The sequence below is a fragment of the Furipterus horrens genome, unplaced genomic scaffold (assembly GCF_987537825.1).
Source record: "Furipterus horrens unplaced genomic scaffold, mFurHor1.1.pri manual_scaffold_5, whole genome shotgun sequence".
Taxonomy (NCBI): domain Eukaryota; kingdom Metazoa; phylum Chordata; class Mammalia; order Chiroptera; family Furipteridae; genus Furipterus; species Furipterus horrens.
Window position 1 is genome coordinate 91659625 of NW_028327175.1, and position 23632 is coordinate 91683256.

General features: G+C 33.0%; 1 protein-coding gene across 2 annotated transcripts in view; it reads left to right on the top strand.

Moving 5' to 3' along the window:
- Positions 1 to 23164, top strand: part of SLC12A2 (solute carrier family 12 member 2) — an 88247-nt gene extending 65083 nt beyond the window's left edge. Inside the window, exons 16-27 of one of the 2 annotated variants that reach the window (XM_090276653.1) lie at positions 1762 to 1873; positions 3498 to 3638; positions 5558 to 5664; positions 7381 to 7460; positions 10258 to 10383; positions 13373 to 13420; positions 14817 to 14939; positions 16428 to 16539; positions 18337 to 18423; positions 20371 to 20506; positions 20782 to 20849; positions 22069 to 23164. In XM_090276653.1, the coding sequence (XP_090132779.1) occupies positions 1762 to 1873; positions 3498 to 3638; positions 5558 to 5664; positions 7381 to 7460; positions 10258 to 10383; positions 13373 to 13420; positions 14817 to 14939; positions 16428 to 16539; positions 18337 to 18423; positions 20371 to 20506; positions 20782 to 20849; positions 22069 to 22204 (1276 nt within the window). In that variant the 3' untranslated portion in view covers positions 22205 to 23164. The remainder of the gene's footprint in view (positions 1 to 1761; positions 1874 to 3497; positions 3639 to 5557; positions 5665 to 7380; positions 7461 to 10257; positions 10384 to 13372; positions 13421 to 14816; positions 14940 to 16427; positions 16540 to 18336; positions 18424 to 20370; positions 20507 to 20781; positions 20850 to 22068) is intronic. The other variant, XM_090276654.1, reaches the window with a different exon arrangement.
- Positions 23165 to 23632: the final 468 nt, after the last annotated feature.

Sequence of the window (23632 nt, forward strand, 5' to 3'; positions counted from 1 at the left end):
GTATGATAAAACTATACCAACTTATGTATGCCTTTGTGCTATTTTTACTATTTAGTAAAGATAGGGATTACAAATCAATTTCCCATAGTAGTAGACTATATTGAGTATAGGTTAGTACCATAACAAAACACTGAAAAAAATACAGTGGCTAAATAACAGATGTCAGTGTTATGTGGTATTCAAGAGAGAGATGGTTCCACATTCCTTGTATCTTCTCAGTCTGCCATTACCTAGGAGGTGTTTTTAATCCATGTGGTGAATGTCATTACCACATCCATGGTCAGCTTACAGCAGAGGTTCTAAACCTTTGGGTCGCGACCCCTTTGGGGGTCGAATGACCCTTTCATAGGGGTTGCCTAAGACCATCGGAAAACACATATATAATTACATATTGTTTTTGTGATTAATCACAACGCTTTAATTATGTTCAATTTGTAACAATGAAAATACATCCTGCATATCAGATATTTACATTACAATTCATAACAGTTGCAAGATTACAGTTATGAAGTAGCAACGAAAATAATTTTATGGTTGGGGATCACCACAACTTGAGGAATTGTATTAAAGGGTCGCGGCATTAGAAAGGTTGAGAACCACTGGCTTAGAGGAAAGGAAAGGAAAATTTGGAGGATGGCCAGCTTCCTTATTAAAGGACATGACCTGGAAATAGGAATATCATATGGGCTGTAAATCCGTCATAGGGCTATTTTTAGCTGCTAGGGAGGCTAGGAAATGTTATTGGTAGCTGGGGAGCCAACATAACCTGCTAAAGCTCGATGGGAAAGTGGGCTATATTAGCAGTCTGGGCTGTAGAGGAGGATTTCACGTCTGATTGCCTCAAAGCATTTCTCCCAGACAGAATTGGTTTTTCAGATAGCTTGCTAAAATTGTGAATGTTTGTATATTTTTCCATCTTTATGCAGGTTTTCATGCTTATTTTATAAGTAGCTACCCTAACAATTAATTTAGTGATTAAGGCAGAATTTTTAGGCTATTTGCTTTTTGTTATTTTGTTTTAATTATATAAATTCCTATTTTAAAGAAGTTTTGCTGATCTGTTTGAACTTATAAAATGGATACCTGAATATTTTTCATCAAAGACTGATTTCCATTTGTAGTCAGGGAATATGAATATGGAAGTCATGCCACTGTCTTGTGTTGCAAACACATTTTAATTCAATTTTGGCTCTCACCAGAATTAATTAATTTAAAACTTTTTTAGTTCAAATAGAAGCCTTACAAGGCTTTTCTTAACCATAGGTGGTTTTACTCATAACGGTCACAAAAATTAAGCTAGATTAGAGAGGGCTAATATTACAAAGTAGAAGTAATTATGTGATCAAGCTGTGAAGGACAGCGACCTGTTTTTGCAAGGCCGTGCTGTCAGGAAGTTTTGTAAGTCCTGTGAAAGAACTGGAGTGTTTGTTACCTTTAGAAGACGAAAAGTTGTTACATATTTTTAAATCAGTATGGTTATTTCTTTCTTTAATACTTACCAGAATTTTAATGTATAATATTACCTATTACTCTCGAAGAACATTTGGCATAATGTTTATTCCAAGAAGGTTCTATTTCTTCATTTCTCATATGGCAAGAAACCCTGGTTAAAAACCATCTGTTAGGAGAATCCTGTGGCCTGTATCTTGAGGACAATTGTATAAATGAGATCCTAGTGTAATAGAGAAATAACTTAAAATCATGTCCATGTTACCAAAAACCTAAATTCTCATTTTGTTTTTCTATTTAATTTTAAATTAGGCCACAGTGTCTTGTTATGACAGGTGCTCCAAACTCACGCCCAGCTTTGCTTCATCTTGTTCATGATTTCACAAAAAATGTTGGTTTGATGATCTGTGGTCATGTACATATGGTAAGTGTTTGTTTTGTTTTCTATATTAAAACATTTTTCATTCTGTGTATGTAATTTATATTATGTGGAGTTTCCTAGATCTGATATAATTTGGCAAGGTAAACAGATCTGTTGAGCTTTTTTGAAGGTAGTTATTTTCATCAAAATATTTTTGCTACTAAACTGTCTTAAATCCTTATTTCTAAAAATATATTGGAATTTGAAACCATAATTGTTTTTCTTACTTATTTTGAGTAGATTTTAGCAAACTATATTGCCCTTATAGAATGGTTTGGCTAAGCAAAATAGCTTCTTGATAACTAAGGAGGCTAAATGAAATTCAGTATGTGTTTTTTCTTACTGATATTTCTTATGAAGTCCTGAGAACACTAGGAATGTTTACTTACCAGAAAAGGAAAAAAAAAAAAAAGAGGTTTGAGGAGACAGACAAATCATGGTAAATATCTAGTATTCAGTATATAAAAAAAAGTAGAACAAATTTGAATTTCCATGTTCAAACACTTTTAGTTATCCATTAATTTTTGTTTTAACCACGAGTAAAAAGAAAATTAAAAATAGTGGTAAACTTGCATCCAAAAGTAGTTTTCTGTTTTTTGGTATCTTGGCTAGATGATGGATCACCTATTTGGCACAAGAAATTGGGGTATTTGTCAGATTAGCTTTTTTCCTAAGCGCTATCGTTCATCTTGCTTGATGCTAGAAATGTGTGCTGTATGCCCATCCATGTCTCAGCCTCTGCTTAGAACTGCTCTTCTACTTAAATAGTAGCAAAGCCAAAGCCATGTTTTGTGTGTCTGTGTGCATGTGTGTATAGAGTGGTGGAAGGACACATGGAAACACTGATCCTGCTTAGGACCTGTGGAGTTTTCTAGTTTGTCTCCAAATTCATCAATCCAAGGTGAAATCTTGGGCACAAGAAATTACAAATGGGGCATTGTTTTCTACTAGGAAAGATAAATTGTATTTTTCCTTTACTTATTCATGTGTAATTAGGGTGCATCTTAAACTTATTTTTAGGTTTTTTGCTTTACACATTTGTATATAACACATTTTATGTGTTGCTTACAAGGATTAAATGGAATTGCAAGTTGAAAAAGTTCATTTCCTTTGTTCTGTTCTTTCATCATATTACATAAGTATGAAGGGGAAAATGCATTTATATTATATAGCTCATTTTTATTTTCAGTGATATTTCTAGGTTACTGTAAATTAATAACTCAAGACATTTGGGACAGCAGAAAACAGCTGGGAAACTTTCTGTGGAAAAACAGAATGCTCTTCTCTGCATGAGCTCTTCTCCAGATTTAATAATTTCTAACTGGATTTGTTTAATATTGAAAACTTCTTGTTTTTCAGTCTGTGTTTCTTCCTTTTCTCTTCTCCCTATACAGGCACCGCCTGTGTGCCTTAACTATTCCATCAACTCCATCTTTTCGTAATTTTAAGTATTGGAAAGAATGCAGTGGCATGAAAATGAAATGCCATTACTATACTTCTTTTCCGACCCCTAATGTTTAGGCTCCTTGTTTAAGCCAATATAATGGCAAGATTTTTATCATTCAAAGATTTTCATAAACTTTGAATTAAAGATATTATTAATATTATTAATATTTTTACCTTTAAGGGGCCTCGAAGACAAGCCATGAAAGAGATGTCCATTGATCAGGCTAAATATCAGCGATGGCTTATTAAAAACAAAATGAAAGCCTTTTATGCTCCAGTACATGCAGATGACTTGAGAGAAGGAGCACAGTATTTGATGCAGGTGAATTTCTAATGCCTTTCAGATGACAACATTTTAGTTTGTTGTAAGCTTTAAAAAATTTTTATTCTACATTTTGTTCTTCATATTAATACAAATGGTAAATCTTTTTAAATTATTAAAGTGAACTGCAATATGGTTTTATTCCATACCCATCAGATTGGTCAAAATTAAGTCTGCCAATACTACGTGTTAAAAATTGTGTAGAGCAATTAGAAATCTTTGAACTGCGTGGTAATGTAGATTGGACAATCACTTTGACAACAACTTGGCAATGTCCTGCAAATTTGAAAGTGTAAGGTATCCTAGGATATTCCATTCTCAAGTGTATACTGTAGAAAAAATTCGACATGTGAAAAAGTCTATCTACCAACATCATTTGTGATAGTGAAAAAAAAATGGAAGAAACTGCAACAACCATCAATGGTAAAATTGAAAATTGTGGTATAATAATGCATTGGAATTTTATATAATGGTGAAAGGAGATATTTATATATCAATAGGAATAAACTTCAAAAGTGTTAAGGAAAAGTTGAAAGTTAAGAAAAGAACATGAACAACTTAAGGATACAATTTTTAATTATGTAACTTTAAAATGTATATGTATGTTAGTCTAAATAATGGAATACATAGTAAAAATACAGAGAGGGCATGAAAAAGATACATGCGGTCCTTGATGAGTGTTTGTAATGTTTATTTCCTTATGCTACCTGGTGGGTACATGATTATTTATTCACTTTTTTTTGTGAAATAGTTAAACATTTCAAGTAGACTGTGACTCCTGATTATAAGGTTGGTTCTAGTGGGTAAATATTGCTTACTTTCATATAATTTATAGGAATATTTGAATAACTACTTTATTCATTTAATAAATTTTATTAAGGAAAGTATTTCCTTAGAGCAATGGTTCTTAAACTTCATTATGCATGAGAATCATCTAGTAGATGTGTTAAAATACAGACAGCTAGGCCCAACCTTTGAAGTGATTTCAGTAGGTGTAGGCTAAGGCCCTAGAATTGGCATATCTAACAAATTTCCATGTGATGCTCTTGCTGCTGGTCCAGTCCAGGCACAATGCATTGGTACTTCCACTTACAGGAAATATCTACAGGATAAGCAAATACATAGAGACTGAAGGAAATGCAATGTTACCAGGGTGTGGAGGGAAGTGAGCATGAGTAATTATTACTTAATAGTTACAGAATTGCGGATGAGACAGTTTTTGAAATGGGTAGTGAGATGGGTTGTACAACATTGTGTATGTAATTAACACCAATGAATTGTACATTTAAAAATACTTAAAATGGCAAAATGTTTTATTTATTTTTTACCTCCCCCCCTCAAAAAAAAAAAAAACTTTAAAAGAGTGCATACAACCTTGGGAATAGAATTTTAAAATCTTACAAAAGAAATGGTTCATTGGCTTTTGGGACATTTTGGTTAAGCATATTGAATTGCCACTCTTGATGTGGTTGCAAGAAAAATTGATTGAATAGTTGAGGAAGGAAATGAGTTGGATTTCAGCAGAAAAATTTTGATGATTGGTAGAAAAAGTTTAAAATTTAGTGTTAAAGTGATTCAGAACTGCATTTAGACTTTTTATTTTTGTCTTTATTTATTTATTTATTTATTTATTTATTTTAGAGGAAGCGGGGAGAGAGAGCTCACCTTTGTTGTTCCACTTATTTATGCATTCTTTGGTTGTTTCTTGGATGTGCCCTGACCGGGGATCAAACTTGCAACCTTGGTGTATTGGGATGACACTAACCAACTTAGCTAACTGGCAAGCGCCTGCATTTGAACCTTTGCTTCTAAGTTTTAATGGCTGTTATCAAAATATAAACTCAGAATACCACTGTAGTATTATGATTTTTATGAAAGATTTAGTATATCTTTAAAGTCGTATTTTTCCTATATTTTAGGCTGCTGGTCTTGGGCGTATGAAACCAAACACACTTGTTCTTGGATTTAAGAAAGATTGGTTGCAAGCAGATATGAGGGAAGTGGATATGTATATAAACCTATTCCAGTAAGTATACTTTTAATTTAATAACTTGGTTCAGAAAATGTTAATTTTGGAAGCTTGCACTGATTTTTGAAGCCTGTTTTTCATATAGTCTCTTCTGTAGAAGCATAAGAATGAAAAGAATCTCACACAGTTATCTGAACTCTGAATTGATGATCTATTAACAAAAAACTTTGACTGATCATTCTGTCTCTTTATACATGTGAGCATATGCACACATATATGCATGTACACACATTCATATACTCTGGTTTCCCATTTAAGTTAGTAAGCTTTTTCACATCCCTATGGCTACTGCTAAGCAGAGATCCTGAACGTTGTCAGTCCCATCAACTTCTAAGTTATGTCATTATAATAATATCTGATGCTGAGGAAGGCATTTCATCACTGATACCAACCTCAGAGTTTAGGTTCATTCACCTCTCAAACTTTGCAGTTAATCACTTGGTTAATCTATTAAGTTATTCACATTTTTTAAAAATGTACTTGTATGTTTTGCTTGTCCACCCCTTGAATATAAGTCATGAGTTTATTCATTTCAGTGCTATTTCCAATCATCTTCAGCAGAAGGCTTAGTCTTCACTTTCATCACTTTAACCTCTTTCTTATTTTCTACTGGATTTTTTTTCTACTTTTGTTACTTTTTCTGATTTTACTCAGTTCATGTTATTATTTATTTTCCTTACTGGAATTCCTCTTATATCTATAGATAAAGCACATAATTGTTTGCCTGTGTCACATATGATAGTTTTGTCTACATAGCTGCCTTAAAACAATTTGAGGAAGTAATCAGATCTCATACTTTTACTTTTTAAAAAAATCTTTCTATTGATTAGTAAAGTATATGATGAATAAGATTTCCCCAGTAATTGTTAAATGCTTTTAGTAAAATTAAAACTTTGCTGGTTTGTCATATGTTGTGACTATTCTTTGGCTTTGGGTTTAATACTTTTTTTGAAGCAAGGATTCATCCAACATTAAGCCTGTTGTCTTTCAGTGGAAAAACCTGAAGTTCTGCAATTTGAAATTCTTTTAGTAGATTTGAGAAGTTGGGTTTACATGATTTATGGTCTTAACAAAGTTTCCAGAATTTAAGTCTTGTTTTAGAGTTGTGTACTAGGGTTTATGTATATTATTGTATGTAGAGGATGCTCCCATTTCTGTTTTTAAAAAAATTATAAGGACATATGAATACCTGTCTGCAAATGCATATAAATCTCAGGACAACTTTTTAAACTAGTCTTATAAAACTTTTTAATTACTTAAAATTTCCTTTCTCCACTTCAGCTGGATTGAGCACTAGCCTGCAAACTAAAAAGTCACTGGTTTGACACCTGGTCAGGGCACATGCCTGGGTTATAGGCCAGGTCCCTGGTTGGGGGAGTGAGAGAGGCAACCAGTTAATGTTCCTCTCATACATAGATGTTGCTCTCCCTATCTCTAAAAATAAATAAATAAAATCTTTTTTAAAAAAGACCCTTTCTCCTTTCAGAAATGATTCCCTTCATATTCTACAATCTCTCTCATTCTCAGTAAAATCAGTTATCTTTATTTTCATGTATTTCTCTTGGCTTTAGGAGTATAAGGTTAAATTAAATATGGTGAGATTCCTGAAAGTTGTTTTTCTGTAATTTTAGCTTGTTTCTGATAGCATAAAAATACTGCTTTAAACAGCTACTATAAGTAGACTGTCAGTACTTTTACTTTCTTCTATTCTAGTGATGCCTTTGACATACAATATGGAGTAGTGGTTATTCGCCTAAAAGAAGGTCTGGATATATCTCATCTTCAAGGACAAGGTAAATCTTTTTTGAAATAATTTTTTTATTTAAGTTACATAAATTACTTCGTTAGAATATTATATAGATTGGGTTGGCCAAAAAGTCAATATGGTTTTTTCCATTAAAAAAGGAGACATTTTAATTTTCACCAGTAACTTTATTGATTTGGATATTTTCAGTATGTTGGCTATCTCCCATGTGGTATAACGTTGACTGTTCTCAATTAATGTCTCGATTTGATCACTATCAACTTTAGCTGACCTACCCAACTGTGGAGCATCATCCAATAAGAAGTCTCCAGCAAGAAACTTTGCAAACCACTTTTGACATGTTTAATCAGTCAAGTACCTTACACTGCATGAATCTTTTTTTTTGCATTTCAGTTGCGTTTTTACCTTTCTTGAAATAATAAAACATAATATGTTGAAAATGCTCCATATTTTCTTCCATCTTCAGTATGAAAATGGCTACACAAAAATTGACCAATTTTGATGTTGTTTTTAAAATGGGTGCTGATAGGACAGCTGTCACAATACAATCTTAACAAAATTGTTTCAAATAAAGTTAAAAATAGCGAAGTGCTACTAGAGCCATCTTACAGAAGAAACAAATGAACTTTTTGGCCAACCCAGTAATTCTTACAAGTCCTTCAGTAATTTTAATATTTACCACCTGTTGTGTTATATTCTTATTGTATGGCATTTTAAGATCAGATCTTTTCAGCTCTGTTTTCTCTTTGTACTAATCTGGATGATGGCTAGTGATTAGAGAGTAAAATTCAGTCTACATCATAAGTTTAATAGAAATAAACACTAGTAATGATTATAAATTAGCCAAATTTATAAAAATACATAAATAAAAGAATTGGAGGAAAAAATTTCAATAAATTGTTAGACAGTTTTGATTATGAAAGTCATTCTTTGTATATAGACGCATATTAATTGTGAAAAACTGAACTTTGTGATATCATTTACTCTGTCTCCAGAAGAGAACCTATAGATCATTTTTTAAAACTTTTTATTTTGAAATAATATTCACAAGAAGTTGTAAAAATAGTACAGAGAGGTCCTGTGTACCCTTCATTCAGTATCCTCCAATGGTAACTAACATCTAGCATATCTGGAGTTCTGTACGTGCTGTTGACCACACATGTTGGTTCATATAACCAACACCGCAATCAAGATGCCCAACTGTCCCATCCCCACAAGATCTCTCTTGTTCAGCCCCTATGTGGCTTTCACCATACTCTCTCCTGTGCTCTGTCATTAATCTCTGACACTAACCAATCTCTTCTCTAAAAATATAATTTTTAAAGCATTTAACAAAACCAGTCATTTTTTAAAGTAAAAATTAAAACTAATTAAGGTGCACTTAGAGCTTTTTCAAACTTTTTTAAAACTATGGAAAATTCCATAACTTATAATGATTTCCTGGTAGTTTAAAAAATATTATAAGCTTAAGAAAATTTGCATACCTAATATTTTACCCTTCTCACTTAAGCAAATCATCAAAAATAGCTAAAGCTAAATAGCTGAGAGGCATATAAATGAACTTTTGTCATCTCTGTATGTATTTAAATTGTTTTAATCTTCCCTCCAACACCCATCACCATTTTAACGGTGTTGTACACTCCAGAAAGGAATGCTTTGAGGTCTTCATCCATATAACACAGAAGTATGGCTTGCTGAAAATGTGCTTTCTTACTCTGGAGTAGGCCGTGCAAAGTACTATTTTAATTCTCACTTGCTCTAACTGTAATTTAGGTTTACAGTACCTGTTAACTCTGCATTAATTATTTGTAGTCTTCTCTTTCATTCAGAAAGGTCACAGTCTGGCTAACAAATCACATAGTTCTGTAATTTACTGAGATTTTGAATGTGATTGGAACTTGAAAATATTTTTGTGTGGTTATAATAATTGTTTTGAAATCCTTGTTATTCTTCATTAGGATTTGAAAGACGGATTTGGTTTTGCACAGGGATTAAGAGAACAGGATTTGGAGTCAGATCTGCTTTAAAAATCTCAGCTCTTTTTCTGAGTAGTTTTGTAGTCTGAGCAAATGTACTGACGTCCAAGCCTCAGTGTCTTCATCTGTTAAAACTACTTCATGGGGTTGTTGTGAAGACTGAAAAGGAGATATGGCCTGCGAAGCTTTAGCACGGTGCTGGCACCAAAACTCACACAGTTTCTGTTGTTAGTTCTCTCAATGCACACAAATCAGTGATTAGGATTATGGATAGATGCTCCATTTCCTATTATGTTTATCTTCATGATAAATGTTTTTATGGTGGAAGTTAAATATTTACTAACTTTCTCAAAAGACAGAAAATGAAGAAAGTACTTCATAATGAAGAAATGGTGCTTTCACCATGAGTTTAGGAAATGACTCTATTCCCTAGTTTTGGCTCTGTAGTTAACAGTTATTTTTCGTGTTGTCTGCCATCTTACATGTATATGAATATTTGTTACATTTTATATTTTTTACATGTGTAAGCGACTTTGAGAGAAGAGTTAAAGCACATTTCATACGTCATTCTTTTGTCTACCAGATTCCTGTGTTCCACACATGTCACTCATTACTGATTCCACAGCACCAAATTAAAATGTCTGACACTTAATTGTGGCTCAAGAAATTAAAGTGAAGTCATTTTACAACAGATTATCACATTTGCTTACATCAGAAATTATTTATTAGAAACTTATTTCATAATGAACTTTGCTTGAAATCGTCATTTAATTGATATTAGACTATGATGCTTTCTTTAATGGTTAAAATAAGATTTAGATAATATTTTAAATATTTTCATATTTACAGAAGAATTGTTGTCATCACAAGAGAAATCTCCTGGTGTCAAGGATGTAGTACTAAGTATGGAGTATAGCAAGAAATCAGATATAGGTACTTCTAAACCATCTGTTGTAAAAACTGTTACACATAAAGGTAATTTTTATTCAAAAAAGAAATTTTATTAGTGGTAATGTCTTAGTTTGGGGAGAAATGGTTTTTATTATATAACTTAGCTAATATAGTAACCTGTCCTCAAATTTGTACTTTTTATTTCTAGTTGCTTGGGTAAAATTTATGGCTTTCAAAAATATCTAAAAAATAATTAATTTTTAAGGTATTAAAGTAGATCACAGACAGACACCATGTTGATTAATTATGTACTAATATGCTCTTGTATGTTTTTATTTATACTTGGTTTAAAGAAAACATTTTAATTTGAAGCACAAATTATATCTGAATTTGGAAAGAAACATGGTAATTATAGAGCAATGTGTGTAAAGCACATGATAACATTGAAAGGAATGAAGTTTATTCATTTATTTATTTTTGGTAAGTCAAGATAAAAATACCAGGGATTTTGTTTATGTGCTGAGATATTCAGAATATTTTTATATCTACTGCATCTAAAGTTGTTTAGATAAAATAATGTAATAAAAAATCAAGTGCAGTGTTATTTTCTCAATTTAGTCTCTCTGAGGAAACAAGCTATTTGTATTTGGTTGCTGAACTATTCAGCCGTAATTACAGACGTAATACCCCTGGTAGTTCATATGCTTTAAGCCACAAAAAGATTTTCAGACTTCATGAGACTTTGAGATAATTTCATCCACAAGTCTGTATGTCATGTTTATGAGAAGAAAAAGAGGGATGACTTCCAAATCTTACTCTCCCACCCTCACTCTCTTACCTCTGTTCAGTCTAGTATCTCCATCTGTCCTATTCCCAAACTGACATGCAACAAGCAAAAATCTGCACTGTAAATCATCAAACCATATCATGTTTTTTATTCCTGTAAACTAATTACTATTCCTTTTCTGAAGTTGATAACATTGGACAGTTCCTGTCTCTGAAAATTCATCTCTTCTAGATTTATAAGTATTAATGTTCTTTTTTTATTTCTTTCCTCATTTCCTTTTTTGTTTAGAGTAATGGTAGTTGAGAGCTTAATGGAGACCCATTTTCCTTTTCAGTTCTTTGCTGGCTTGATTATATTTTTGTTTCATCTCAAAATTCTATAAAATGATTATGACAACACTGCTCTTATGTGCCTGCATTTATGTTTAGCTTATGGTATACATTCTTTCATTTCCTCTTTCTTTTGTCTTTTTCTCTTGCCTAAAACAAATCCTTCACAGAATTCGTTAAGAATTAATATATAAAACTGTGATAGGAGGGGAAGAAGTAACACTTATTAGGCATCTGCTTTGTGCCTCCCACAACTTAGTAGATTTTATTCATACACTGGCTAATTAAAATGTGTGTTACAATCTTATGAAGTCATTATTTTTATAAAGTAGAAAACCGGTTCAGTACATTTCTATTTATCTTTTTATTGTAAAAATGTAAATACTTTCAACTTAGTTTAAATCAGTATCAATATTTTTTTACATTTCTGAGCTCTTTGAAATGAATACAGAATGTCCATAGTATAAATGTTTTTTATCTTTGAAGACAGATAAAATCAAATATCTATATATCTATTATATCTATAATACTTAATACTAAAAAATTAAATGTAATAATTGAAATGTTTCTTGTTCCATAACAGGGATAAGAAATTAGCATTCAAAAATAGCATTAGTATTTTTTGTGTTTATTTTTCTATTTTGCCAGTTATTTTCAAAATTAGTATAGAAACCATACAAAAGTTTATACAATTTTAAAAGTCTTCAGAATTATAAATATTCTGGTATAGTTATTATATAGTCATAGATATTTAGTATGTCTGTCTGGAGTACTGAGGCATATATGGTATACAAGGGAACAAAAAGAGCACCCTTTGAATACTTATTTTGTGTTACGCAATGAGCTAAGAGTATTAAAGTTTGCAATATAAGAACCTTAAGAGAGAGCTATTTTTTTTACAACTGAGGAAAGTGAGGAGCTAAGTCACACAGCTGGAAAAGGGGGGTTAGTGATAAAACTGGAATGCTGGGACTCTGGCTCAAGAGCCCACTAGAGTGTCCTCTTCCCTGTCCAAGTTTGAAGTTTTATATGCCTTAAACAAATAATGCAAGCTTGTATTAAGAGAAAAAAAAACGAGATTAGGAAAATTGTTAACTCCAGGAAAACATTTATAGATATTTGAATATAAATGGAATAATTTATGCAGACATACTTGCCACATGTATATATGGAACTTCATGTACTTGAAAAAAAATCATTCCTGTATAACTTGGCATTTTAAAGATTTTATATATTTATTTTTAGAGAAAGGGGAGTGAGGGAGAAAGAGAGGGAGAGAAACATCAGTGTGAGAGAGAAACATTGATCTGTTGCCTCTCTGGTGCGCCCCAATGGGGGACCAAACCCACAGCCCAGGCATGTGTCCTGACTGGGAATCGAACTGGCGACCTTTAGGTTTGTGGGATGATGCCCAACCAATTGAGCCACACTGGTCTGGGCTAACCTGGCACTTTGTATAAACTAAGAGACCTGTCTGGTCAAATTTCTTAATATTTCAAGTGGTGATTGATTTTTACAAATATGAAATATCTATTAAGTGTTTACAAAAATACTTTTCAGTCATTTGCATAGTGATGCAGTGGCACATGTAGAGTTTATGTAACATCTGCACCGTCCATTTTTTTAATGCCATATTTCTACTCAATTAGCCATAATTCATCATCTTGTCAACTGATTTCAAATATAAAAGTTTAAAAATTCTGCTCAAGTTTTGTTCAGTTGTACAGGAATATAATTCAGGGGTAAGTGTTAAGCCGTAGCCCCGTTGGAGATGTCTAAAATATGTTTGCTTTTTAAAACCCTGAACACTCAGTGTAGAAAAGATCATCAGTCCTGATTATTTTCAGACTCTTTCTTCATACTGTTTTGTTTATAAATGTGCTCTATTTACATTTTTATTATTTTATTAATATAAAGGCAATTAACTTATATTTTGTGTTTTTTAAACATAATCTAGATGAGGAAGAGGATGGCAAGACTCCAACTCAACCACTGTTGAAAAAAGGCAGGCATTTTTCATCATTTTATTTTAATCCCTTTTTCATACTGTTAACTGTTTAACTCCAACCTTATTATTTTCTTTTTTTACCTTAGTTTTTACTTTCATGGTGAGGTGATGTTACAGTAACTAAATGCAGATTAGAAGAATTATCTTAGTCCAATTAAAGAGTTAAATCATCCCAGGAAAAGGTGACATATCAAAGACAAATTCTTTTAAATCATCATAGCATTTCTGAAATATTCAAACCCTGGAAGTCAATATTAATTTTTTAATTTAAACTGCATGGTTTAAATAATGAGTAGAGACACTGAAATCAGGTGTATTCACAGTGTCACTGCATTCCTTACCATCAGTGGTACCCAGCCAAGTCCTTCATTTTGATACTAATATATTTTTCATTTCAAAAATTACAATATTTCTCACAGTCCTGCTGCGTTTGGGAGATACACAGTCATGTCAGCGTACATGAATTTTATGAGAAGGAGATAGAGGTGAGAGTTATGGAGCAGTGTGGTTTGGTAGCCATATTTCATCACACAAAGTCATTCGTCATGTTTGAGTACATCGTGGCAGCATGAAAAGTGAATGATGGACATTCTGCAGAAGTGATTAGATTTCCTCCTGTGGATGTCTTTTTTTAAAAAAATTGGGTCTAGGAGTTTCATAATAGTCATTTGCTTGCTCACAGAGCCGGTGTTGTTTTTTTTGTTTTGTTTTGTTTTTAATTTCCTGGGACTATAAATGGAACTCCATTGGTATAATGTTCTTTCGACTTCCAGAGAGTTCCCACCATCTTTCCATGGTTCAAAGAAAGATGTGGTTTTATGGCTTTAGAATTGGATGTCACATATGAAGGGGACAAATGCTAGATAAAAATGGGAGTCTTTCCTTAGACTAAGAGGTTTCACTGTGATAACTGTAAGATTGTATTGGTATGTCTTTCACTTCCTTCTGTGTTTCATATTACAGATAACAACATTTTACTTAAAAATTATTTTTGAGCTTTAAATTAGTGAGAAATCACATTACAAAAAATATATATTCATGAAATAGGCACAAACTTAATTTATCCTGTTAGCCTGAAACAGCTTTCCAAAAATCAAAATTCAGCCATCAGTTACAATTTTCTTGATTGGTATTTATGATTCTCTTTCATTAATAATGCTTCAAAATATTGGAAATTTTGGATGAGTTTAGCTATTGTAAAGATGTATTTATCTGTAACCATCTTAAAAGTATGTTTAAATTATAAACAACTGAAAGCTTATGATGGATGCCATATACAACTATCTGCATTATAAACATTTGAATGTGTACAAGTTAGGAAACTATAGGAATTCAGCAAAAGGAACTTTAATGTAAGCTCTCTTACATCTTATTTTTCTGCTTAATCCTTTAGAAGCCAAAGGCCCTGCTGTACCTTTAAATGTAGCTGATCAAAAGCTTCTTGCAGCTAGTACACAGTTTCAGAAAAAACAAGGAAAGAATACTATTGACGTCTGGTGGCTTTTTGATGATGGAGGTAAGGTTGATAGTTTTTTTAAACAGTTCTAAATTTACTGAAGTTGTGGGAATAGTACTAAGAATTGACATGTACTCCTCACGCATAAACCACATTCCAGTTGCGCCAACATTCGTGAAAGCAGCAGGATTAATTTCAGAATTAGGCATTGCACTTAGTTGCCATATCTCTTTATTGTCCTTCAATTTGAGAGTTGTTAAGGCCTTCCTTAAGCTTTCTTAAGCTTCATGACCTTAACATTTTAAAAAATATTACAGACCAAATATATTGTAGAATGTTGCTTATTGTGGAGTGTTTTTTGACATTTCATCATTAGTTTCAAGTTACGTATTTTGGGAGAAATGTCACAAGTGATGCTGTGCTCATCAGGTGGCACATCACGTTGCTTTGTCTCATCACTGGTGAATTTAGCTTTGCCTCTTCAGTAAGGTGGTTTTCACCATGTTTATACACTGAAGAGTTACTGTTTTCCCCTTTTATAATTACAGGTGTTTGGGGATGAGGAGTTACTGTGTGACTATGTAAATATACCATTGTTACTGCAACTTTTACCACCATCTTTAGCATCCATTGATACTCCTGCTTGAATCTGTTGTGGTGGTGGTGTGTTTGTGGTTGCCAGATGATGATTTTCCAATCCTATTATTTCTCCCTCATGTATCAGTTGGCATTTTACTGTAAGGAAGAACTTTCTCTTTATTTCTATCTGTGTGTGCTCATGGATTCCTATTTTAGTCAGTGGGATATGATTTGTCATTCTCATTATTTATTTCGATATTCAGATTGTCCAAGATTTCCTGTTTAGTCTGACTTCTGTGTCCCAGTCATTTTTTAATCTTCTAATACAATAAGATGTTCCAGGCTCAGTTTTGTACTTTCCTTACACCAGCTGTTGAATCGCCCTTTAATCAAGGAGCCCTGATTCCTTTTAGTGGAGACTGGTATTGAGAAGCAAAGAATGGGGCATTGGGTATACTCATTGGTACTAGTATGTCACTGCTCCCAGGCCCTCTCGGTGGACAGATCTAAGAAATACACACATATGTGTCTGTGTGTCTGTGTGTCTGTGTGTGTGTGTGTGTGTGTGTGTGTGTGTATTTGTAGATTGAAAACCAGTTCCAGTCCAACACTGCAGGTTTCAGTCTAGATTCTCTTTTTATGTTTCTCATTTCATTGAGAAATGTCACTCCCATTAGCTTCAGTGAATATTCTCATTTCCCCAATCTTCCTGTGCAGGACTAATCTCTCAGCTCTGACAGATCCCCACCTCATGTCACTGAGTTCCTCCCATGGGCCCTGACTCCATTGGGCCTCCTCCTAGTTGGGCTTGTCTTATGGCTCTATGACTATATCAAGGAAGGACAGAAAGAAAAATTTTGTTTTATATTGAGTTGTTGTAAACATGTTCTTAGATACCTAATTTAATTAAAGATTTTTAATTAAGAAATTAGCATTTAATATGTGATTTGTTTTATTTTTATGATTCAGGTTTGACCTTATTGATACCTTACCTTCTGACTACCAAGAAAAAGTGGAAAGATTGTAAGATTAGAGTATTCATTGGTGGAAAAATAAACAGAATAGATCACGACCGGAGAGCGTAAGTTTACTTTAAACTGAAGGGCATTTAACTGGTAACACTTTATTATTACTATATAGATTTGATAGGACAAACGTTAGGCAATCCATAAAATGTCAGTCATGTTACTTTGTTCTATACTGAAGCTGAAAATTCTCAAATAAAACCTCATTCTTTTAAATTCAATCTTTATGTTTAAACTGTAGATACTTAGTTTTACTGATATGTAATATTTTTAATATATTGATATTTTAGAAAGTCCTTATTAATATTTATGGTAGTAAAGTATTAAGCAGCTTTTTTAAAAAATCAGGAAGACATTGCACAAAAATTATTACACATTCATCCATGGGATACATTTGTAGACTCTAGACACCAGAAATGCAGGTGCCCTTGTCATCCATGCCTTGTCTGTCTGTATCATCACAGTTGTAGTTCTGGCTTCAGTGCTTTTCTGAGTGCCTTGTGTGGTGTCTCTGATCCTTTTAGCATATATTTTGCACACCACTCCCAATTTCATGTTTGGAAAGCAAAGCTTTGATCATATGATTCCTCTGCCCAAAAAACTTTATAACTTTTTCTCTGTTACATACCATAGGAAGTCTGTGCTAAATGTGACAATCAAGGCCTTTTACAATCAATCTTCCTGTTCCCTATTTTTATCTCCTTCCTGTTCCCCCAAGATAAGCCTTATACTTCAGTTTACATTTCTGCACCTGCCCTAAACATGCATATGATTTCAGACTTTTATTCCTTTGCCTACTCTCATCTCTACTACAAATAGCTCTTTACTTCTCTGTTAAAGTACTCCATTCTTAATGCTCAGGACAGTTGTGACCTTCTTCCTAACACCTTCCCTAATTTTTTCCCCTGCCCCTCCACTAGTTGTTACATCTCCTTCCTAGATCACAATATACTTGATACCACTCATCACATTCTAGGCTTGTGTTATGTTTATTTTATTACCTTAGATTTGAGTTTTGTGGGTTCTGTAACAAACACATAGCAGTCACTTAGTAGATTTATACCAGAATTCAACTAGGTGTTTATTCAATTTCAAATTGTGAATTATGCAAGAAGTGGTAGAAATAATTTAAGAGTTATACCTGTTGCTCATCTGTTGCCTAATATCTTAATTTAGAAAATTCATTTTATTAAAAATAAAATCCTGTTTTGTTATTTTTCCTGTTTGTATGTTTCAACTTTTCTTTTGCCGCCACTAAGGTTTCATTGCCAACTATGCCTCCAGATAGGTATTTACTGAGAAATCAGAGGCTTGTTGACACTTCTTTTCCATGCCTGTTCCCCTGTGCAAGTCTGTTCTCCCCCTACCACACCCCACACCCTCCACAGTACTGTGAACTTAATCTGCCATCATTTATTGCTTCAGTTTGGTCCAAAATGTCATATTTGGGCCTTTTGAGGTATGCATTTGGCATGGATGGAAGAATAATCCAAAAATAATTAAACAAATAACTATTTACTAGTTTTTACTGAAATCTATACACTTAATATAGTTTGACTAAACTTAATTTTTCAAGAACTAGCTGCATTCACATTTCATTATTTTCTCTGTCCTTTATTGGATAGTAGGAGAGATTTAGAAGAAGTAAAAGAATATAACAGAAGTCTCAAGGAATTTTAGACATCTACTTTGTGAATGTACATTGTGAATTAATTCAGATGGGTTTGTTTAGAATGTGACAGATATATTTCCTATAAGTCATGCTTTTCAGATACACAGATTCAGCCCTAAATAGAATAAAACTACTTATATACAGCTTTCATGTATCTCATTGCTCTTTATTTTTGTTTTAGGATGGCTACCCTGCTTAGCAAGTTCCGGATAGACTTCTCCGATATAACAGTCCTAGGAGACATTAATACGAAACCAAAGAAAGAAAAGTAAGTTACTGAATAAATTACTTTGTACACATTTTGAATACCATTTGGATAACCTACTCAGACACTCCAGTAACAGATCATTCTATTTAAACTAGTATGTAGGAGTTTTGCTTGTTGTTAGTTACATGTCAACTTTTTTAATTTAGCATTGATAGTTGGCATGCTTTTATAGCAGATATAAAAAGTCTAAATGGCCTTACATTTTCAGAGAATCCAATTACTACTTTATAAGAAATTTCTGAAAAGTATTAATGCTACAGAAATCCTACATGTTTCTTTAATTCTCCATTGTTTATGCCCACATTCATTATGACCCCTCAGTCCCTACTCCATGTATAAATTACTTGACAGTGTTTTTTTTTATTACTAAAATAGGAGAATCTAAGAGTTTGTCTATAATAATTGAACTCACAATTCTCAAGATTCAAGAGTAGATTCATGGAATAATCTATGTGAAAAGGGTATATAGTGCTTGTTATAATTAAATGTTTATTACCCGAGAGAATTGTAATTATTCTCAGATAAATGATGAAGCAGGTGTAAAGAATTCATTTTAATAAAAAATAGTAAGGTTATACTTTGTAAGGATGTAATCAGGAAGAACTTTATTTCCCATTATAGAACAATAAAAACCAGGAGCTTTGTATAAGACATGATACTTGAAAAGGGGTGTTCAGGACTCAGTTCCAGTGTGTGTGTGGCTTCCCCAGTCCAAGCAAATTTTAGACACTAGCAGGGTATCAGAGAATTCAACTCAATTAGGACACTGTCTACCCAGAGATAGAATCAAATTCCACAGCCCAAGGGCGTCAGCCTCCTAAGAACTGCCCTCCACTTTAGATTCTAGTCACAAGCCCAGGTTGTTACCTGTACTTCTGACCAGCTGGCTATAAAGCAGAGGTTCACGTGACCCACTCTTCACTTTCAGTTTGCTAGAATGTCTCACAGAACTCAAGAAAACCCATTTACTCACTAGATTTATGACTTATTACAAAGGATATTAGAAGATACAAATCAATAATCAGATAAAGGGATACATAGAGCGAGGTCCCCAACAAAGGAGCTTCCGGCTTTGTGGAGCTTAGGGCCTGGCAAGGTGGCACTTGGACGCATTCTGGTCTCCCAAAAAGAGGGAAAAGGACCAGTGAACTGTCCTCTCCAGTTTTTATGGAGGCTTCATTACCTCCTCATGATTGGCTAAGGCATTGGCTATTAGCGACGGAACTCAATCTGCAGCACCTTCCTTCTTCCAGGAGGTTGGGGGTGGATGGGAGAAGATGACTGAAAATTTCAAACCTCTTATCACAAGGTGGATTCTCCTGGCAGCCAGCCCCCACCCTGGGGTGGGGTCCAAAAGTCATCTCAGTAACTTTAAAAAAACCTTTATCACTCTCAACACTCAGGAAATTCAAAGAGTGTTGGGAGCTATGAGCCATGAACTATAGATGAAGACCAAATACCTTGTAAATCACAATATTGCAATACTGAAAAATATTTTTCACATCCATAGAGTACTCGAATGCTATTCATGTCCTTTTACTATCTTTTGTCCTATTAAGTATGCTTGGATCTGGAGATTAATTCTGCATCTTAAATGTTTAGTATATGCACTTTCCTCCCTTCATAATGTTCTAGCGCCTTTTCTTATACTATTTTCATTTAGTGGTACTTGAACTGTGAAAGCCTTTGAATGTTTTGAGTAAAGGAGTAACACCATTTGACTTATTGCTCAAAGGGATCATTCGGGCTACTGAAGTGAAAATTTACTTAGGTTTGGGGCAGGGTGGACGTAGGAGCAGGGGCAGATACAGAGCAATCAGTACAGTATGGAGGGGAGCAGAACAGATTTGGAAAACACTAACTTTTTAAGTTACAATGTTGTGTTTAAGATCTTACTGGTAAGTAATTCAAAATAAGGTTAATTGTCAGTACTCTATTTTTTTGAAGTATTATCACTTTTGATGAAATGATTGAGCCATACAGACTTCATGAAGATGATAAAGAACAAGATATTGCAGATAAAATGAAAGAAGATGAACCATGGCGAATAACTGATAATGAGCTTGAACTTTATAAGACCAAGGTATTCTTTCCCTTCTGCTTACTTTTCATGAACACAGAAGTGAACATCAAGAATTACAGTGTGTTATTGGGAGTGAGGGGACAGTTGTGTAAATTGAATCTACTTTGAGTTTATATGTGGACATTGTAAATAATTAATTTTTTAAAATAATGGAACAGATTTTTATTATTCCAAAATTGATTTTGGTTCCTTTTTGTCTACTTATAGTTTTATAAACCATGATAAACTTCAATTTTGAAATGGTCTAGGAATGACTTTGTCTTATTTCATTTCAGACATACCGGCAGATTAGGTTAAATGAATTATTAAAGGAACATTCAAGTACAGCTAGTATCATTGTCATGTAAGTAATATCTGTACTAAGATTATCTTAGGTTATTTTATGATAATACAGTTAGGATTAATTTTTATACCAAGTGTATATCTATTTAACGCCCATAATGACTTAGTAGTTATAAAGAGGAAAAAACAAACTTTTAAAATACACTTTGCTTAAAGCATATGGAAAAATCATTTAAAGTAGGAGGAAAGAAAAATCTTTAGCTTATATGAATCTAAGTAATTCTTCATCATAGTTTATTTTGGAATTTTTTCTTTATCTTTTTTTCCACATTTAATTTTTTTTTTTTTTTTTTTTAGCTTTGGAAACACTTTAGCATAGCCGTCAAGCTATGGGGCATAATGGCCTGAAGTTAAAATTTGGACCCCAAAGCATTTTCATAGAAATAATAAAGTCATTTGGAGGATTAAATTTAAAAATTGCTTTCTGTCTGAATCCTACCCCAGATACCCACAAACAAACTTTACATACAGACATGTTTTCCTTTCAGTGTATATAGATGCTAATGCTCACTTTGGCTTTCTTTCCACTAAACCAGGTTAGCTAGATATTACTTAAACCCAAATTTTCTCTACCCTGGAGCCTGAGTTCTTAAATAGGAAAAGGAAGCTCGGGCCTTCAAAAACATGCCAAATGACTGAATAAACTAATACTGAAGGATTGTGCTTTTGATTAATGCACCAGAAAATTTTAAGTTTTGCTGATGATGATCAAATATCTTTAACGGAAGATGCTAAAACAGAGCATATTGATAGAAATCTAGAAACACTATAGAGCCATTGGTCAGTACCATCCCTATCTACAAATAGAAGTGAAAGCTCAGAGAGAGAAGACAAAAATTAATATGTAGAAATAATTGCTTGAACTTCACTTATCCATGTATAGTTTCCACTTTCTAAATTCAGATGGAAACATCCTTTTCTTCTAAAAGAATTATATACTTATTGAAGAAGGGAAGATTAGGGGCTTAATATTAGAAACCAAATGTATTATGCTGTTATTAAGAAAATTTTAAATCTTTTGTTCAAACTTGAAAAGATAGAAATAGTGTTATGGCGGTACAGTAGTTGCTATACTGTATGCAGAATTTCCCTGCACTTAAAATAGTCTTTAACTATAGTAATTTTTAGTTACTATATTGTGACATACTTTAATTTTTATTACATTTTATTCTTGTCAACTTAAATGCATTGCTAAATTTCCTTTCTCTCTCTGATACCAGGAGTCTCCCAGTTGCACGGAAAGGTGCTGTGTCTAGTGCTCTCTACATGGCATGGTTAGAAGCTCTATCTCAGGACCTACCACCAATTCTCCTAGTCCGTGGGAATCATCAGAGTGTCCTTACATTCTATTCTTAAATGTTCTGCACAATGGACCGCCCTGCAGATGGTACTTCATTGCCTAGTGAAGTAACTGAAATCTTCAATGACACGTTAACATCACAATGGTGAACTTTGACTTTTCTTTCACTGTTTCATTAATTTGAAAGCACACGGGGAAGTTGTTCCATTGACATGTGTATGGAGACTTCGGTTTTAGTCAGTAATGTATCTCAGTTTTAATGATGATTCCTTGTTGTTGGACTAAAGCTCATGGGAGTTAAGTTTCCCTTTGCTACTTGAATAGCAATAAAAGTGTGTTATTTTTGATTGATGAAAGGAATACAAAAAGCCTTTAGCCTTGAGGTGCCTTCTGAAAATAACCAAATTTCATCCACTTATTCTCTTTTATAAATTTATAGAATGTCAAACTCTGCCTTCAGCCATTATCTTTATTTCTAGTCTTACACCTGAAAATAAAATGGACACTGCTTTTCTTCTTCCATTGACCAGTTAAGTGTTGAGTACTGTATGTTTTCTATTATTTTTGTAAAGGTGTATGTTAGCTATTAAAGGTGAGAGATAGGGCAAGTTAAAGAAAAATGAAAAAAAAAAAAATGGGAACCAAGAAGTGACCCCAAGTTTAGGTTTGTATGAATATATATAAATGTAGACCTAGTGGGGAAAGGCCCAATAAACCTTTTTTTTAAACTTCTGAGTGGCTCATATTTCTATCTTTATTCAATTATTATTAAGACCTTAGGGAAAGTTGAAGATTTATCCAGTACTTGTAGATACTGATGAAAAGTTATATATTGTCATTCTTTAGACAAAAATCTTCAAAAATCATTTGTATTTGTTAGAAGAGTGATTTGTCCTAATTTAGAAGTATTTTTCAAATCTGAGGGACTTTTAAGAAATGCTGAACAATTTTTCTGGAGGAAAAATATTGCCATTTCATAGAATATCTCAATAAACACTACATGGAATTTCACTGTACCATCCTTTATAAATCATTAAATGTTTCATCAAATGGTTAAATGGACCACTCATTTCTTAGTGAAATGTTTTTAGGCTTAATTCATTTGATTGTCAAGTACAGTAGTCTTAATTAATATACTCAGGTTTGAACAGATTGTTCTGAACATTTAAATTAATTCCATTCTTAATACTTTAAAACTTTTGTGTTAAGAAAACTGCCAGTTTGTGCTTTTGAAATGTCTGTTTTGACATCATAGTCTACTATTACAAATACAACAGTGCATATGTACTGTTACTAAAAGCTTTATATACATTTAATGTGAAGTTTTTCATTTTTTATTCAAGGAAGGATTTCCTAAAAACATTTCAAGGGATAATATATCTACATATATGTATGTGTGTGTATTTGTATATGCATTCACAGGTGCATATGTGTATATATAATGATACCTATGTTGCTGGTTTTTTGCATTTTAAGTGATCAAA